This window comes from Mytilus californianus, unplaced genomic scaffold, assembly GCF_021869535.1.
Source record: "Mytilus californianus isolate M0D057914Y unplaced genomic scaffold, xbMytCali1.0.p SCAF_2, whole genome shotgun sequence".
Classification (NCBI taxonomy): domain Eukaryota; kingdom Metazoa; phylum Mollusca; class Bivalvia; order Mytilida; family Mytilidae; genus Mytilus; species Mytilus californianus.
In genome coordinates this window covers 14,862,223-14,883,090 of record NW_026262668.1, presented here as the reverse complement: position 1 = coordinate 14,883,090, position 20,868 = coordinate 14,862,223, and the positions used below count along the sequence as shown (strand labels likewise).

General features: G+C 33.1%; 1 protein-coding gene across 1 annotated transcript; it reads left to right on the top strand.

Moving 5' to 3' along the window:
• Nucleotides 1-10,415: 10,415 nt before the first annotated feature.
• LOC127728895 (monocarboxylate transporter 9-like) lies at nt 10,416-20,298 on the top strand. Its single transcript, XM_052236479.1, has 6 exons — nt 10,416-11,457; nt 12,270-12,386; nt 14,171-14,314; nt 15,607-15,836; nt 18,002-18,509; nt 20,124-20,298. The coding sequence occupies exons 1-6, from the start codon at nt 10,416-10,418 to the stop codon at nt 20,258-20,260; spliced, it is 2,178 nt and encodes a 725-aa protein (XP_052092439.1). The 3' UTR covers nt 20,261-20,298.
• The last annotated feature ends 570 nt before the right edge of the window (nt 20,299-20,868 follow it).

Here is a 20,868-nt window from a genome sequence, read left to right as displayed (position 1 = left end):
AGTTGAACGTAGTACATTACCAAGGAACAAACGAGGCAGTTGAACAAGGTACATTACCAAGGAACAAACGAGGCAGTTGAACATACTGGTGTGACACAGATATAATAGATAAAATGTAATTACCATAAACTTTCACAATGAAGAAGAGGCAAAAAAGTAACTTAAAACACATTACCACAAAGATATCTTGCACATATAGGAAACAGACGTAACAAAAAATGTGTCAAACATGTAATTGCAAATATGTTGTGCACATATAGACAACAGACATAACAAAAGATGTGTCAAATATGTAATTGCAAATATGTTGTGCACATATAGACAACAGACATAACAAAAGATGTGTCAAACATGTAATTGCAAATATGTTGTGCACATATAGACAACAGACATAACAAAAGATGTGTCGAAAACAAAATCGCAAATATGTTGTGCACGTATAGACATAAAATAAAAGATGAGTAAAACAACAAACAACTCAAAAAGAACACTTAATCACAGATATCATGCACAAATAGACAACAGACATGACAAAAGATGTTTCAAACATGTAATCCCAAATATGTTGTGCACACATAGACAACAGACAAAAAAAAGATGAGTAAAACAACAAACAATACAAAAGGTGTGCCAAACACACAATCACAGATATTGTGCACAAATACACAACATACATAACAAAAGATGTGTCAAAAACGAAATCGCAGATATGTTGTGCACATATAGACAACAGACAATAAAAGATGAGTAAAACAACAAACAATACAAAAAGAATACATAATCACAGATATCGTGCACAAATAGACAACAGACATTACAAAAGATGTGTCAAAAACGAAATCGCAGATATGTTGTGCACATATAGACAACAGACAATAAAAGATGAGTAAAACAACAAACAATACAAAGGATGTGCCAAACACATAATCACGATATCGTGCACAAATAGACAACAGTCATAACGATAGATGTGTCAATCACTAAATAAAAAAGATATCACGCACATAAAGACAACAGACACATGATCACAAAGATATCGTTGACATATAAACAACAGATATTACAAAAGATGTGTCAAACACATAATCACAAAAATTATTTGGAAAAATATTTACAACATTATTATCAATATTGTATATGGTATCTTCGAAGAAGTATCTTATTAAGTGGTTTATTCCTTTTGTTATTTATTTGTGTACTGCAGCTTAGTCATTTTGATAAGTGTCTTATTTGTGTGTGTTATTTTTCTTGATACAATGAACATTCGGATTTTTTAGATTTCACCATTCATGTACTAGTTTTAATGTTCATGTACATGTTTTAATGTATTACCATAGTATACCAAAACAACAAAACACATCTAGAATATTAATAATATTTATTTATTATATTTATTATAATTATATTCAACAGTTTATGCATACATGTAATAAATATAATGAATAATAAATAATAATAAATAAGCTTTATTTAGAGTCGGCAAAGTATACTTTTAACCGACATACAAGACATTTATAACAATAAAACACATAATACACATGCAATAAATTACACAGCACAAAATGAAGCACTAGAAGCATGGTTGTAATAAGCATGATGAGCTAGGTATTAAAGCTAAAAGCATATAAATATGAACACAAAGTTTAAATACTGTAATTATAACATAACATATAACATATATACAGACAGCAAGCACTATAAGTTCTAACAAATTAATGTCACTTAGGTGGTGGTCCGTATACACTTGCACATTCCTTAAGTACAATGTAGTCTGGACGCGGAGATGCTGTTGTTACAGTACTCGTCCCACAAAGCAAAAAGACGGCCCTGGGTCTGTCTACTCTGCTTACGCTGGTACCTTTGTAGCTTGCCTTCAGACACTAACTTTAGCTGCAGAGGAATATCGTTACAATAGGTATAATGGGTTTTAATTGCATTTATAAGTGGATTTCTTATATTACTATTTATTTGGCAATAATGAAAAGTTTCCCTTTACTCCTTTATGTACAAATGCTATTAGCTCTATCTGAGATTGGCTCCAGTATGGAAATGAAAAGTATGCAAGGAGAATTTGGGTTATAATAATTTATAATAATTAAAAATATAAAAAAAGCCACTTACCACTGTTGCATGTTCTATGTTGCCACTTTTGACAGCCATCACATTGTAAAGCTTCTTGTCTAGGGCGCAAAACATTGTGGCACTGTATACAACTGTCGTCTGACATTGTGTTACAAAAAACAAAAAGTGTTTACCTTTATATATGTTTATGGGTATTTACTCATTATGGCTTGCACACGCTGTTATGTTTATGGCTTTAAATATTAAAACAATAAAATATAGTTTTCAGGTATTGTGTTGTCTTAACAGATGTAAAGATCAAACGAGAACACAAGCTGCATGCAAACACAAGCTATACACTTTTGATCTCTGTTGAGGAATTATCAGATTTATACATAAAATACTGATTAATGCATAACTACAATTAATTATGATTTAATTAAATAATGTTTATTCAAACAACAACATATCTAACAATCAATTATGATTTAATTAAATGATGTTTATTCATACATACATACATAATCATTTAGGGTTTAATTAAATGATGATTATTTTTTTTGTAATGCAAATTTTACCTACGAATTTACTGCAACAATTCTTTAAATTTTCCTAATATATATTTTTAAAAACGAGGTGCCGAATTGTCTTGGTCCCGAAATGTCCAAAATGGATGCCGAAATGTCTTCGGACTTGGGTGCCGAAATGTCTTGTTACCGGGCAAGCAGATCCTGCTGCACATGTGGCACCCGTCGTGTTGCTCATGTTAGTACAAACCCGGTGATGAGTCTAATTCGGTAGGTCACATTCGGGGAAAAGGGGATGGGATTTTAATTACGGCAATTGGAACATATCCGTTGTCATTTGTGAAACGGATATTCCATAACGGTCAACCAACTCGTGATGGCCTCTGTAACATTAACGAAGGGACGATTTCAACTTCACCACTTGGAAATCTTGGTTTAATAGCTTCCTTGTGAGCAGCAACGCTCTATCAAGGAAATCATGATAGGACATACAAGCCTTCGAATATTGTATCATCTTGGAGATATATACTCCGTATGCAGGCGCTGCTGAAATGTTGCTACATAGAAATGGAAAGTTCACAATTAGGAAGCTGAAATCATCTCTGTTGTCGTAAAGTTTTGTTTTCAAGCGACCATTATTGTCAATTTTCAGATGTAAGTCAAGATATGAGGCAGACTTAACTGTCTCTGTTATTTCTGGAACATGTAAACAACAGACAATACAAAATATGTGTCAAAAACATAATCACGAGGATACAATGTAAAGATTGTGTCAAAATATATACACAAACTAGAACGCATACTAATCGACTGGCATCGTTTTGCGACCTAAAATAACTTTGATACAAGCCCCTGTGACCCAGTGGCTATCGTTGGTTTTGGTGTATGTCATATTTGATTTTCGTTCATTGTTGATGTATAACGTCGAATTCAGTAAAAGTAATTTCCGATGGATAAATTTCATTTGAATTTTAGGATAAGTTTACATTGTATACACATATATAAATAAACGGAATAATTGACTCTTACTCAAGGCCATATGTTGAAGTATTGAATCTCTGTCAATTGTGGAAATTATGTCAGCACATCGTGTAATTATCTATGAGTTATATAAGGCTGTATGGTGTATTAGTCCAACTTATTTGATATTTATAATTTAAAACCTTTGACATGATGCTTTTTTTATGGTACACATTCCCTCATTGAAAGATTTATAGACTGATAATGTGTAATGTCGTAATAATATTTTTTGTGTGATTTTGTTGTTGTTGAAAGAAAGGAGCCAGTAGTTCAGTGGTTGTCGTTGGTTCATGTCTGTCATGTTTGTTTTTCTCAATTGAATTGTTTCATATTTTTCATGCCGGGGCCTTTTATAGCCGCCTGTACAGTATGGGTTTTTCTCATTGTTGAAGGTCGTACGGTTGCCTATAATTGCTTACATCCACTTTATTTGAACTTTTGTGGATAGTTGTCTCATTGGCAATCATACCTCATCTCCTTTTTATATTGTGTTTTTTTTTTACGTTATCGGTTTTAAACCAGAAATGACCAGTGGCCGTCTTCTCTAATACGTTCAAATTCAAATTATATATCTTTCATAAAGCTACATGTGAGCTGTTCCTTTGCTTTTTGTGTTTTTTGCTATGCATATACTGATTTTGTGTCCTGGATGGATACCCCATATCCTTTCTTTTCTATTGTATGAAGTGATTGCTATCTATTGGACGTTATAGTTTACCCCCAATATCACTTCTGTTGACTTGTTAGCCTCTAGTTTTGGTTCTGTCGATTACATGCATGTTTAGTGTACAGTTATACGATTATATAAAAGAACAATAAATCTTGAATTCCCTTTCGTTGGTAGGTAAGCTCTTTCCTTCACCCCTTTATTGTCTTGTTTTGCTCTTTCTAGTTAATTTATTGCAGTGTGATTATCTTTGTATTACAACATTCTCACGGCTGTCATTCGGTATATCGAGAAATATGATCGTGAAAGAATAAGTAACGGTGGTCAAGTATTGCGATTGGATCGTGAAAGATCTGGTAAAGGATCGTGAAGGAAATCTTATCGAGAAGACACATGCAACGTCAGTAAATAATCTAATTTGATCAATTATAATGACAAATATTGGAAAAATAAAACTGTCTGTCAAAATGGTTCAACAGTGTGATCAGTGTCCGAGAAAATCAAGGTTTAAAAGTACACAGTTTTTACAAAGCTACAACAGGTAGATTGCTCATCGAAACAAAGAAATAAAATGTAAACTAAAATGATTTTTTTTCAAAATTTTAATGCATAAACTACTTTTCTCTTTAAAATATCGTTCAATATTACTGTTTAAAATAGTTTTTAAAGTTTGTTTTTTTAGTTTAATCAGAAACTTTGCAAAACATGGTAATATTTGTAAAAAAATGATATTTCGGATAGTGAAAGATCTGGTACCATATTTTGATGATCGTGAAAAGGATCGTGAAAGATCTATTGCCTTTTATTCGTTATTGCAAACATCCAAGGAAACGATCAAATCTTTCTTTAAACACATGATACTTTATATTTGTGATTGATATAAAAAAGATATTTGCATGACTTATTCCGCTTCACTTTTGTTTGTGAATAGGGCTATAATGGTTTAATGCCATTGGATCCGATTAATTTTTGGCTAAAAATAGAACATAGGGGTAAAATGCAAGTTTTGTCTATTATTTTGAAAACGTTATAAATAGAGAAAATCTGACATGAGCAAATATTTTCAGAATGTTGAGCTCTACCAATTGTACATATACGTAAAAACTGTCAAACAACTTCTTATAGGAGTTATTGATCTTAAATGACAAATTTTACAATTTGTTTTACATTTTTGCCTATTGTCTTGAAAACTATAATAGAGAGAAACTTTAAATTGCAAAAATGATCAGCAAGACAAGTTCTACCAATTGCAATAAGTGTAAACATGGTCGAAATCGTCAGTCGACTCCATATTAGAGTTATTGCCCTTACATGACGATTTTAACATATTTTTTTTGCGTTTTGCCTTATATGATAACAATTATAATAGATAAATAGAAACTTTAAATCAAGGCAAGATCTACTTACAAGTCAAATTTTTACTGATATTGTTAGTAGACTGTCACTTTTCATAGGAGTGATTGCCCTTAAAAGAGGCTTTTTTTACCCTCTTTTGTGTTTTGAGCAAAAATTAAAGAAGATAGAGAGAAACTAAACAGACTAAATGATCAGCAATACAAGATTAACAAAACAGAGATTTTTGTCATGAATTCTATTCTCGTCTACAATGTTGGAGAGTGTACTTTGTTGAATATGCACATAGACGCCCCTCAGATATGAAAAGCTTACATCTAATACACAAAATAAACTATAAATGATGTTCTTTTGAATGTAGGAATATATAAATTTTCCGTTTGAGACAGAACATTTTTTGTGAATTCCTTTTTCAATGTTTTTACATATTTTCTTTTTCAACATACAGATATACGTATGTTTTTACATATTTTCTTTTTCAACATACAGATATACGTATGTTTTTACATATTTTCTTTTTCAACATACAGATATACGTATGTTTTTACATATACCTCATATCTTTTCATTCTTGTGAAATTTCAATGTTATGTAACAAATTGGTATAACTTTATTGTTTTGAATCAATTCCAGACAAACAATTGTGTGTTGGTCTTCTTTCTCATCTCATTTTTCGAATCGGTCAATACAATGTTTTACTGCTAACTAGTTAATGCTTGTTTTGAGCCATATAACTTACTACTCAAAGAGTGTTTTGGTCCTTATTTGTTACTAGTCAATGATGTTTTGACCCATATTTGTAACTAGTAAATGCACGGTTTTGACCCATTTAACTAACTACTAAATGCCTGTTTTTAAAAATATTTACTAACGAATCAATGTTTGTTTTTGTCCATATTTGTAACTTTTCAATGCTTGTTTTAACCTATATCTGTAACTTGTCAATGCTTGTTTTAACCTATATTTGTAATTTGTAAATGCTTGTTTTACCAATATATGTAAACATTCAGTGCTTGGTTTAACCCATATTACGAACTAAGCAATGCTTGTATTGCTTCATTGTACTAACTAGTTAATGCTTGCTTTGACTTTGATCTAAATACTGCATAATCAATGCTTGTTTTGACCCATACGACTAACTAATCAATTCTTGTTTTGAACCATACGACTAACTAATCAATTCTTGTTTTGACCCATACGACTAACTAATCAATGCTTGTGTTGACCCATACGACTAACTAATCAATTCTTGTTTTGACCCATACGACTAACTAACCAATTCTTGTTTTGACTTTTATTATTTAATTGTCAATGCTTGCTTTGACCCATATTACTATCTTGTCATGCTTGTTTTGACTCATATTACTAACTAGATAATTTTTGTGTTGACCAATATTAAATAATCCATGCTTGCGTTAAGACCAATTTTGCCAATTATTCGGTGTAAGTCTTGACTCATACTCCTTTGATATCATTGCTTTTTATGTTAAAAAGAGAGTGACTAACTTCAACCAACTTGTACAAATCACACAATATTTGTTTGTTGTAGGTCCTGTCGTAAATGTTATGTGTCATAGATTTTCATTCCGATCCGTGATAATTTGGAGTGGATTTATTCGGGTTTTTGCCTTAATAATTTCCGGATTTGCACCAAATATATACTTTCTATTTGTGAGTTATGGAGTTATTGGAGGTAACATTTAAAATTTATAAAAATGGACATGATTGATGACCAAATAGAATTAGTGTGACCCTACTTCATTATGATTGCATTTTACTCGGCATCCAGCCCAATTTACCTATTTCTTTTTAAAGTTTCAATTCATTTTAGACTTTCTCTGTATCGTGACAAATCTTTATCATAATTAATCATAACTTACATGTTAAGTAAAGCTCTTACTTTTAGTCGAAGTGAAGCTAAATACCAATACAAATTAATTGTGATATAAAATGACATAAAATTTCGAATTGTTTTCTTTGAGCCGTATACAGTAGTAAAAACTCTCAAAGATACAAGGCGTATAAATTGGTACGCCAGACACGCATTTCGTCTACATAAGACTCATCAGTGGCGCTCGATTCAAAACAGTTGGAAGACCAAATCAAATACGCAGTTGGTGAGCATTAAAAACCGAATATTCCGAAAAGCTGTGCCAAGTACGGGTAGACAATCTATGTCTGGGGTAGAAAACCTTAGATGTTTTTAATACATGTCAATATCTATACATACATGTAGACAAGTAATAAATGGCTTATTGTTACTATAGGATAAGGACAGGCAATGGCATATTCTCCCGCTGTTGTTATTACGGGACGCCAAACGGGACTCTTGTGGTTTTGTACTCGAAATTCAATTTTGTACGGACAAAAGTGAGTTTTGTTCAACAAAAATAAGTTCAGTTTAACAAAATTTGTAGCATACTACAAATTTACATTTTGTCATACAAAATTATCTTTCAGTGGACAAAAGTTACTTTTGTCATGACAAAATTTATTTTTGTATCACAGTCTTTACTTTTGTTTCTTAATTTGAAAATTGGGCGACAAAAGTCAATTTTGTATGCAAATTAGTTTAATTTGGATTCTGTGAACTAATTTGCATACAAAACTGAGCTTTTGTCACAAAATTCAATTTTGTGTTTATTTTTGTGTAGACAAAATTGAGTTTTGTTAAACAGAAGTGAAAATTTAACAAAAGTCAATTTTGTGTCACAAAAGTCATTTTTGTCACAAAAGTCAATTTTATGTTAAATTTTCACTTCTATCTAACAAAACTCAATTTTGTCTACACAAAAAATAATTTTTAATTACAAAATCACAGGATGCTAATTTAATCAACATGTTAATTGCGTACAAATTCAATTTTGTCTCACAAAATTGACTTTTGTGTTTTAATTTCCATATCAGGTAACAAAAGTCAATTTTGTATGCAAATAAGTTTATATTTGCATACCAAAAATGAATTTTGTCTACAAAAATGAATTTTGTCTACAAAATGTCATTACAAAATTGAAGTTCTCATAAAAAAAGTCTGTATCACATAGTTTTGTAAGACAAAAATGATTTTGTTATGACAGAATTGAATTTTGTGCACACAAAATTGATTTTGATTACAAAAAGTTCAAATCCCATTCGGCGCTCCGTAGTTATTGTAAGCGCACATTTTCACAAAAAGCTAGGTACCGCTATTGGACTAGCTACATCAGGTGTTGGTCTTTGAACTTTTGCCATACCACTCTTACTAGAGGCATCATTTACATACTACGGATAATTTACGTTCCTAGTAAGTAATTACAAGCTTCAATCAATTACAAGTATATCAATTGGTAAAAAAAAATGTTTTCTGAACATTAATATAAAAATAAGGAGATGTAGTATGATTGGCAATGAGACAGCTATCCACCAAAGTTCAAATAAAGTGGATGTAAGCAATTATAGGCAACCGTACGGCCTTCAACAATGAGAAAACCCATACCGTATAGTCGGCTATAAAAGGCCCGACATGAAAATTATGAAACAATTCAACTGAGAAAACTAATGGTCTAATTTATAACAAAAATATTTACGAAAAAATATATATGACAGACATGAACCAACGAAAACCACTGACCTACAAGTCTGGTCACGCCTTGTCTTTCACGATAAAAATAATGCGTTGGATGATCTTTCACGATCAGTTTTGATAAAAAATCAACAAAATTTTACTTTTTAAAAAATTAAAATAAGCTTTTTCAAGAGGTAACATGCTTTTTTCAATGAACTATCTGACACACGAAAGATTAAGTTTCAAATATCATGATATATTGGAATGTGACCATTATAGATACAAAACGTGATTTTTTTCTTAATGATTCTCATAGGATTGTGTGTCGCCTTTTGTGTTTTCCTAAAAAGTACGGCATTTTCCTTGAACTTAGTGCACAGTATTATTGAAGAAATTGAATCATTTTGATAGACATATTTCTTTTTGATTTGTTCCACCTTTTGAAAATACAGCAGATTTTTCACATATTTTGAAGTACAATTACACTTAATTGCATTCACGATCCGATACCAGATCTTTCACGATCCGATCGCAATGCTTGACCACCGTTAGTTATTCTTTCACGATCATTTTTCTCGATATACCGAATGACACCCGTGATTCTTGACTAACAATTTTTATTTCGTAAGACTGTTTAATGCAGCACCACGGCATGACTAGATAATTTGCATATAACGCAGTTTTAAGGTGAACTGATATGAACAGGTACGATTTTTCCGACATTATATTTATTACTCATATATTTAGAACTAATTTTATGTTAGTTGGTAAAATTTAACAATCGTTCGATTTCTTAAATAGATATAAGAAGATGTGGTATGAGTGCCAAGTATACTTTTGAAAAGTAAACCTATGCATAGAATTATGTTGAAATCTTTCTTCGACTTTCGGTTTTTGATTTGATTGTCCCTCCACCTCCCCCAACAATCCAATCCAACATCCCTCATAAGTGTTTTGACTAAAAATTATTGCAGTATATTTTTCCACCGCTTTATTTCACTAACCTTTTAACCTCTTTCATCTCAGGTACAGTACAACAACTTAAATTAAAATGAGTAATAAGTGCTTGAAAGGTTGTGCGAATAAAGCCTTTACAGACAACGAAACCGCAGTTATCTCTGTAGACTCAGATGGACACACACACCCGATCACTTCTAGGACGGAAATATATGTAAACTGTTCGGTAATCCCCGTGATTCCTTCTGTAACAGAAAGTGTCGACTTGTCACAGGGAATACATGGAATGAAAACTACATCTTACACCAGAGAGGGCGACAACATAGTTAGCGATGAACAACCAGAAGTAGATATCGGAGAAAGACAGATTTCACTGGAAAGAGAAACACTAAATACAGAATTACAGATAACCGAATCTGTTCTAACGGCATTACCAGAAAAGGAAGAAAAAGACACCGAATCTGTTCTACATTCTGTACCCGAAAGGAAGGAAGAAGACATCTATTCTGTAATACAGACTGTACCCGAAAGGAAAGAAGAAGACACTTGTTCTGTTCTACATTCTGTACCCGAAAGGAAGGAAGAAGACACTTGTTCTGTTCTACATTCTGTACCCGAAAGGAAAGAAGAAGACACCTATTCTGTTCTACAGGCTGTACCCGAAAGGAAGGAAGAAGACACATACTCTGTTCTACAGACTGTACCCGAAAGGAAAGAAGAAAACACCTATTCTGTTCTACAGACTGTACCCGAAAGGAAAGAAGAAGACACTTGTTCTGTTATACAGGTTGTACCCGAAAGGAAGGAAGAAGACACTTGTTCTGTTATACAGGTTGTACCCGAAAGGAAGGAAGAAGACACTTGTTCTGTTCTACATTCTGTACCCGAAAGGAAGGAAGAAGACACTTGTTCTGTTCTACATTCTGTACCCGAAAGGAAGGAAGAAGACACTTGTTCTGTTCTACAGACTGTACCCGAAAGGAAGGAAGAAGACACTTGTTCTGTTCTACATTCTGTACCCGAAAGGAAGGAAGAAGACACTTGTTTTGTTCTACATTCTGTACCCGAAAGGAAGGAAGAAGACACCTATTCTGTTCTACAGACTGTACCCGAAAGGAAAGAAGAAGACAAGGTTATTCAAATTCCAGCAGATGAATGCAACTTGTACTTCAGTACAGGAATGAAAAGAGAACGAGAATTAAAGGAAAAGACAGATAAATTTGCAGATGATGGTCTTGAAGAGACTATCAAAAATGTAGATGGTGCTCAGGATGGGGGTTGGGGCTGGCTCATTGTCTTGAGCAGTATGTTAATCCATTTTATTATTGGTAAGTATTTTTCAATAATTGCAGTAGATTGCTTCTCCTTTTTGAAAAGGGGATACCAAGAGTGTACATTGGACAACCATCTAATGAAAAATATTAAACTGTGTATGATTAATGAGGCCTTTATAGCACATCGACACTGCTACTTAAAAACGGAAAATAGATGGTACAGTCTGTATAATACACGTTATTAGATATACAAATATCTACATAAATACAGAGCGCTATGATAATACGTGTAACTTAAAATTAAACGAAATAGAAAGCAAATGGAATGCAGATATTCCAAGGAGTCAGAATAAATCTACCATAATGATGTATGAGGATGGGATTGCAGAAAAACATCTTTACGAGGTGCAATTTCATTGTTTGACATAAGGAATCAAACCACTTATTCGTAACCCCATTGTTTTCTATGGGGAAATACTGCAATTTCAAGCATTCATAGCTATTTTGTCTTCAGTTCAAATAAAGTGATTGTAATTTCTTTATATCAAACCTATATTTCATCCTGACTTTTGTGCTAAAAAATTAAACATACCTTTAATGGCATATAATAGCGCACTGTTTCCCGGAAGTTTGGTAGTACAAAAACATCTCATTTGATACATATTTTTATCATTCAGAAGAAACTTTCAACAAGGATTCTACAGTGGTCTCAAATCCTTAAGCTTTCATTTGATAAAAAATTACCCACATATTTTACTTATTGACAAAGTGATGGATATGCTTAGGAACTATTTTGTTAAACTATGTACTACTTATTTTCTGACCGAACCCGACTTAGTGGTTCTATACCATATCTGTTTTGGCAGGAGGTTTTGATAGATCGGGAGGTATACTGTATCTGAAATTTGAGGAGAAGTTCAAGACACCAGCTGCAGTTACAGCCTGGGTACCATCCATATCTAGTGGATTAAGACTTACTCTAGGTTGGTATACTCGTCCAATATTATCGTATAAACATATGATCACAATAAAAACGTGCTTGATCTCTGGAGAGTTATCTGTGACGTATGTGCCCATTCTATTTCTTTTAAGATTTAATGATTATTTTCCATTTTATTGTCATATCAATACCGTAAAATATTCACTATATATGGTATAACAGTTTTATTCCAACTAAATATACACATGCAATTTAGAAGGATATAAAATAAACTGCAAATGATGTTCTTTTGATTGCAGAAATATATAAGTTTTCCGTTTGAGACAGATTCTCCATTTAATAGATATAAGAAGATGTGGTATGAGTGCCAATGAGACAACTCTCCATCCAAGTCAAAATTTATAAAAGTAAACCATTATAGGTCACAGTACGGTCTTCAATACGGAGCCTTGGCTCACACCGAACAGTAAGCTATTAAGGGCCCCAAAAATTACTAGTGTAAAACCATTCAAACGGGAAAACCAACGGTCTAATCTATATAAAAAACGAGATGTCTACTATAAAAGTACACATGATACAATAACATTTTGTATGAATTTCTCTTTCACATATTTTCACTTCCAACAGAAGATGTGTGTATGTTTTGCATATACCTCATATCCTTTCATTCTTGTGAAATGTCAATCCTTATGTATCAAATTGGTATGGTCCTATCGTTTTGAATCAAATTCAAGCAAAAAAACATTGCTTCTTTCTCACCTCATTTTTTTAATCGGTCAATACAATGTTTTTACTGCTAACCAGATAATGCTTGTTTTGATCCATATTGCCAAATAATAAATGCCTGTGTTACCTTAACTGGTTACTAGCAATGCTTGTTTTGCCTAATATTTCTTACTAGTCAATGCTTGTTTTTACTTTGACCAATAAAAAAACACACATATTACTAGCTAGTTAATGCGTGTTTTGACCCTTATTTCTTACCAGTCCATACTTGTTTTTATCCATATTACTAACTAGTATATGCACGGTTTTGACCCATATCACTAACTAGTAAATGCTTTTTTTGAAAAATATTACTAACAAATCAATTCTTTTTTGGCCCATATTTGTAACTTGTCAATGCTTAATTTGGCCCATATTTGTAACTTGTCAATGCTTGTTTCTACCTATATTTGTAAGTATTCAATGCTTAGTTTAACCCGTTTTACTAACTAGTCAAGGCTTAAATTGCTTCATTGCACCAACTAGTCAATGCTTGCTTTGAATTTGATCTTAAATACTACATAATCATTGCTTGTTTTGACCAATATTTCTAACTATTTATATTGATTGTTTTGAACCATACAACGAACTATAGGCAATGCTTGTTTTAACCCATATGACTAACTAATCAATGCTTGTTTTTATCAATATAACTAATTTGTCAATGCTTGTTTGACCCATATAAATAACTTGTCAATGCTTGTTAGACTCTTATAACTAACTTGTCAATGCATGTTTTGACTCATATTACCAACTTGTCAATGCTTGGTTTGACTCATATTACTTACTTGTCAGTGCTTGTTTTGATCCATCTAAATAACTTGCCAAAGCTTGCTTTGACTTATATACCTAACTTGTCAATGCTTGCTTTGACTTATATTACTAACTGGTCAATGCTTGTTTTGGTCCATATAACTAACTTGTCAATACTTGCTTTGACCCATAAAATTAACTTTTCAATGCTTGTTTTGACTCTTAAAACTAACTTGTCAATGCTTGCTTGGACTCATATTACTAATTACAATCAAGCTTTAATAATCACACAATATTTGTTTGTTGTAGGTCCTGTCGTAGGTGTTATGTGTCATCGGTTTTCATTCCGATCCGTGGTTATTTGGGGTGGATTTATTCTGGTTTTTGCCTTAATAATTTCTGGATTTGCACCAAATATATACTTTCTATTTGTGAGTTATGGAGTGATCGGAGGTAATCTTTACAATTAACAATAAAAGAACAGAGTTCCAATGTCCCCCGCGTTGCACATATTTTATATTTCCAAGGGGCATAACTCTTTTAAAAAAGTCGATCGTCCACCGTTATAGAACTTGTCCGAGATAAATTGCTGATATTAACCTATAGTAAAAGTTTTATAAAAATCTGGCAAGAATTGTACCCGTAAGAGCACTAACGAGGCCATTTTCCATAAATTTAATATTTCCAAGGGGCATAACTCTTTTTAAAAAAGTCGATCGGCCACCATTATAGAACTTGTCCGAGATATTGCTGATATTAACCTATAGTATAAGTTTTATAAAAATCTGGCAAGAATTGTACCCGAAAGAGCGCTTACGAGGCCATTTTCCATAAATTTGATATTTCCAAGGGGCATCGCTCTTTTAAAAGAAGTCGATCGGCCACCATTAAAGAACTTGTCCGAGATATTGCTGATATTAACCTATAGTATAAGTTTTATAAAAATCTGGCAAGAATTGTACCTGTGAGAGCGCTAACAAGACGGATGCCCGGTATTTCCATGTCCCCCGCAACGCGTTACGCGGGGGACAAAAATGAACCTGATTGGTGATAAAAACAAATATAAGTGTGAATCTTCTTCATAATGATTGAATTTTACTCGGCATCTAGCCCAATTTATCTTTTTATTTTTAAGAGTTTTCAATTCATATTAGACTTCCTCTGTAATCATAACTTACATGCTAAGTAATCTAAGTCAGCTCTTATTATGACAGTAAAAAAAACGAGCTTCAAAGGATAAACCAGACTGTTGATATAATTTTTTAAAATCTAATACAAATTACTTATCTACATTTTATCGAACTTTCAGGTTGATCAAGCTTTCACTTCAAGTCGTAGTAAAGCTAAATAACAATACAAATTAATTATGATATAAAAGAACTCCAATGCTTCAAATTGTTTCATTTGAGCCGGATACGGTTGTAGAAACTCGCCAAAGATACCATGCTTTAAATATGTTCGCCAGACGCGCGTTTCATCAACACAAGACTCATCAGTGGCGCTCGAATCAAAACAGATTGAAGGCCAAATCAAATACGAAGTTGAAGAGCAGCAAAAAACAGAAAATTCCGAAAAACTTTGTTAGGTGCGGCTAAGGCAATATATGCTTGAGATAGAAAAAAATAAGATTCTTTTTTTTTAACTAGTAATTCAAAATGTTATAAACAGTAAATTTATTGAAAATGAAAATGTAAATTTTATTGTTTTAACTACGTGTAGTAATAAATGGCTTATTGTTACTATAGGAATAGGACAGGCAATGGCATATTCTCCCGCTGTTGTTATTGTAAGCGCATATTTTCACAAAAAACTAGGCACAGCTATTGGACTAGGTACATCAGGTGTTGGTCTTGGAACTTTTGCTATACCACTCTTACTAGAGACATCATTTACATACTATGGATATTTAGGAGCTTTAATTATGGCAGCAGCAGCATCATTACAAATAATTGTTTGCGGAGCTCTGATGAGACCAGTATCTCTTCACCGACGCATTACAGAGTTTAACAACAGGTATTACATTTGTTACTGTATATATCTTGTTTTCTTCGAGAGACAGTAAATTTAAGGTGTGTTAGTGTTAAAATTGTAAAAGTCAAATTTTCTGTGTGCTAAATTTGCCCTGATTAATTATGAATTGAGGAGAAAGCATTCTTTATAAGTTTGTTTTAGTTTTGAATTTTGTAGTCGCTTAGCCCATATGACTTTACTTAATTATACTATCTACCAATATCTGCGTTTGCCCGTCTGTATATCAGAGACACCATGGAAGCGTAATATTATTAGTTACACAATGGGTTAGTGACCTTATACGATATATATGGGGTCAGTAAAATCCATATGGGGTGAGAGCGACTATCTTAACATGTGGTATTTATACTAATTGCCTATCAAAGTGATCAAGTCTTCAATATTAAGAACCTACATCCATAGGTCTATACAAAATCAAATGCCAACAATAACAACTTGTAAGCTTTTAATGTGTTTTATGAATTTATTTCAATCGTTCATCATCAATTTTTTCGTCTGTTGAAACTTTGCAGATTTTTGCTCAACACCATGTTTGTTTTTACAAAGGGACGTAACTCCACTACTAACCGTGTATTGAAATAAACCACGCCTACTAACCCCATATGAAATATACACGGTCTCCAAGCGGTTGCTTTTAACAATCATATTCCTAGAAATGTATAGGAGGTAAGATAAGGCTAATACATCTGGTTTCAACTTAAAACAGTGGTGTTCCTTGAGAAGATGAGCTTTTAACATTTATGTCATAGGTTTACATAATGGTCACTAGCGATATTAAGTTCCCTTGCTAATTGTCTACCATACTTTTTAACATTAACGTCATAGGTCTACATAATGGTTACATGCTGCAGCCCTATTCAGTTTCTTTGCTAATTGTCTATCATACTTTTTAGCATTGACGTCATAGGTCTACGTTATGGTCACATGCTATTTTGTATTCATGTACATTCCCCATTTCCATTCTCAATTTTATACAGTACAAAAACCTGATAATATTTGAAAAAAATATTTGACTGAAAAAGAAAATGCCGTTTCTACATTTGAAGTACTTATCAAAACGAAAACGCCTACATTTTACAAGGCCGTAATCGAACGAAACTGGACTCTGACATAGTTACCTCATACCACGAAGAGTTGTGCACCTCATATTCTATTTTATTGTTGTATTATATTCATCATTTTTTAGTTCCTTTAACAAACCATGACAATTTATGCACGTTGGGAAGTTTGTATATGAAAACGTTCCTGTTGTGTACACTTGTATAGCAAGAAACTAGAAAGTATAAATTTATAACTTGGATTGTTCTTCACTTTTTATCAGATTTATTTCCACGGTTACCCAAAGTAAGAAACATGAACATTTCCATTTAAGGGCATATATGATGAAGCTTTTGAATGCATATTCTTCTACAGCTTTAGTCGGTAACTCCCCCCCCCCCCCCCCACCCACCCACCCACCAGATTTAATGTTAAAGTTTCTACTAGCCTTGCATGGATTCTGTCATTTTTGCTTACTAATAAGTTGGCAAATGCATACTCTTATAGAGCATACTTTAATAGAATAGAACAGAGTTTCTTGTGATTTGTGTTGTGCATTCAAAGTCTTGTATGGATCTAATATTTTTTGTTTATTATTTTTATCCGTTATTTAGACTTGTATATGTGTTTTGTGACAAAACGAGCAGGTAGTGTTATTAGAATTTTTATTATTTCAGGAAAAGACATGATCGAAAATCCGTCAATAGTGTCTCTGACAATCAAAATAGAATCATGTCGGTCACAGAGCCGTCAACCAAGGCCGAGCTTACTACAGATTCTAGCCGACAACATGCTTCAGATTCTAGCCGACAACATGCTACAGATTCTAGCCGACAACATGCTACAGATTCTAGCCGACAACATGCTACAGATTCTAGCCGACAACATGCTACAGATTCTAGCCGACAACATGCTACAAATTCTAGCCGACAACATGCATATGCAAGAAAACCCCAGCTTCCTAATGACGTCGATATTGTTATTTCAGTTTCGAAAAACAAGCGTAAAATGACCAGCAGGAACTCTGTTGTTTCTCTTATTCGCCGCGCCTCATCTGTATTCCTTTTTCAGCATGATTCAAGTAAAACTAAGACCAAAACTAAACTATTTGACTTATCTCTTCTGAAAGATTTAAGATATTGTGCATTTTGTGTGGCAATTTTACTATTTACATTAGCATTTTCTTCTGGTATGGTTTTTCTACCTGCCTTTGCTCTACAGATAGGGACAAGTGAATTTGAAGCCGCGTACACAGTGGTTGTGACTGGTGTATCGGATGGAATTGGCAGACTCTTCGCAGGGTTCCTATTTGACCGGAAATTTATGAAGCCATATCGCATTTACATATACAATGTTCTAATCATCTTCATGGGTGTTGTATCATTGACTATTCCGTCACTTACAACTTTCTCACAGCTAGCCGTGGCTTGTGCTATATATGGATCTACCATAGGGATGTATGTGTCACAGAAGTCGGTGATCATCGTGGATCTTCTTGGTATTGAGAATTTGTCTAAATCGTTTGGAATAGTTTTGTTTTTTCAGGGCATTGGTGTTTTTATTGGTCCTCCTCTGTCAGGTATGTATGCAAACATTTCATGATTTATCTTTTCTTTAGCCATATAGACTTGTTTTTGTCGTCTGCTCGTTCATGAGAATAATCTGTCAGTCATACATAATAAATGTCCAATAAAAACATAAGGCTCATTTGCTGTAAATTAAGTAAAAAAAGACATTCTAGACCATATTTAGCTCACCTGGCCCAAAGGGCCAAGTGAGCTTTTCTCATCACTTGGCGTCCGTCGTCCGTCGTCCTGCGTCCTGCGTCCGTCGTCCGTAAACTTTTACAAAAATCTTCTTCTCTGAAACTACTGGGCCAAATTTGACCAAACTTAGCCACAATCATTATTAGGGTATCTAGTTTTAAAAAATGTGTCCGGTGACCCGGCCAACCAACCAAGATGGCCGCCATGGCTAAAAATAGAACATAGGGGTAAAATGTAGATTTTGGCTTATATCTCTGAAACCAAAGCATTTAGAGCAAATCTGACATGGGTTAAAATTGTTTATCAGGTCAAGATCTATCTGCCCTGAAATTTTCAGATGAATCGGACAACCCGTTGTTGGGTTGCTGCCCCTGAATTGGTAATGTTAAGGAAATTTTTTGGTTATTGTCTTGAATATTATTATAGATAGAGATAAACTGTAAACAGCAATAATGTTCAGCAAAGTAAGATCTACAAATAAGTCAACTTGACCAAAATGGTCAATTGACTCCTCAAGGAGTTATTGCCCTTTATAGTCAATTTTTAACCATTTTTCGTAAATTTTTGTAATCTTTTACAAAAATCTTCTCCTCTGAAACTACGAAGACAAATTTAACCAAACTTGTCCACAATTATCATTAGGGTATCTAGTTTAAAAAATGTGTCCGATGACCCCGCCCGCGAACCAAGATGGCCGACACGGCTAAAAAATAGTACATATCTCTGAAACCAAAGCATTTAGAGCAAATCTGACGAGGATAAAATTGTTCATTAGGTCAATATCTATCTGCCCTGAAATTTTTAGACAAATAAGGCAACACGTTGTTGGGTTGCTGCCCCTGAATTGGTAATTTTAAGAAAATTTTGCAGCTTTTGGTTATTATCTTGAATATTATTATAGATAGAGATAAACTGTAAACAGCAATAATGTACAGCAAAGTAAGATCTACAAATAAGTCAGCATGACAAAAATTGTCAATTGACCCCTTAAGGAGTTATTGCCCTTTATAGTCTATTTTTTACAATTTTCATAAATTTTGTAAATTTTTGTAGATTTTTACAAAATATTTTCCACTGAAACTTCATTATAGATAGAGATAATTGTAAGCAGCAAGAATGTTCAGTAAAGTAAGATCTACAAACACATCGCCATCACCAAAACACGATTTTGTCATGAATCCATCTGTGTCCTTTGTTTAATATGCACATACACCAAGGTGAGCGACACAGGCTCTAAAGAGCCTCTAGTTGAAATAGTGAAACAGATTTGATTTAGATCATTTTTACCAACATTACCTTTCGTGAACATTTAGACTTGTCACGTAATGACAAACACAATACTGCAAGGACTGGTAATCGAGCAATATATATACACACAGTAAACGCTCTATATATTTTTTTTTATTTTAAAATATTTTGTTTTTCAGGGCTCCTAAAAGATTTGAATGGCAAGTACGACTATGCATTTTATTTTGGTGGAAGTGCTGTTTTACTTGGATCGTGTATTCTTCTTGTGTCAAATATTATACATTTCTTAAAGTCAAGACGGGTATACCAGATGTAATGCTAACTATGGCTACGAACCTCTTCGACAATATACTACTAAATACTATCATGACTATAAAATTGTAAGAGCTATTGTTTCAAAAAATGTTTAAATCCCTTGTTTCTGTATTTTTGAGAAATAGAAGAATAAAATTCATACTTAAGATGGTTCAGTTTCTGTTTATGCTTTTTAGTGGTGTTTTTTTTTAATCACGGGAATAAACGAACTTATGGATCCGATCCATACAACTGTCACATGCGTCACACAATAAAATTTCAAATAAGATAATAACTGAATGCGAGAAGACTTGAGTAAAAGGTAAAGAAATTGGAGAATACCTAAATTGGACAGCAAATAAAAACAAAACAAATAACAGCAGTTAAACTCAGCAAACAGTCTTAAAAAATGCCAAGTGTCTATGCAATATGAGACTTTCTAATTTGTTCCTATATAGTATAAATTCGCTGTTGATAAATTAAACGGAAATGACAGTCTTCATGCACGATATACTTTATGAATCTACAGGCCAAAAACTGATTTTTCGAATAATTTTGTTAAGATTCTTTTGGCTGGTAGAGATGATTTTTACAGGCCCGATATCATTATTACAAGCCTGGTCAGGTGGG

What these genes read in the sequence shown, in the direction of transcription:
- LOC127728895 (XM_052236479.1), top strand. Translation starts at nt 10,416, where the DNA reads ATGAAAACTACATCTTACACCAGAGAGGGCGACAACATAGTTAGCGAT. An exon ending in GTTAATCCATTTTATTATTG is followed by an intron (nt 11,458 to 12,269) that starts GTAAGTATTTTT and finishes CTGTTTTGGCAG; the next exon opens with GAGGTTTTGATAGATCGGGA. An exon ending in GAGTTATGGAGTGATCGGAG is followed by an intron (nt 14,315 to 15,606) that starts GTAATCTTTACA and finishes TTGTTACTATAG; the next exon opens with GAATAGGACAGGCAATGGCA.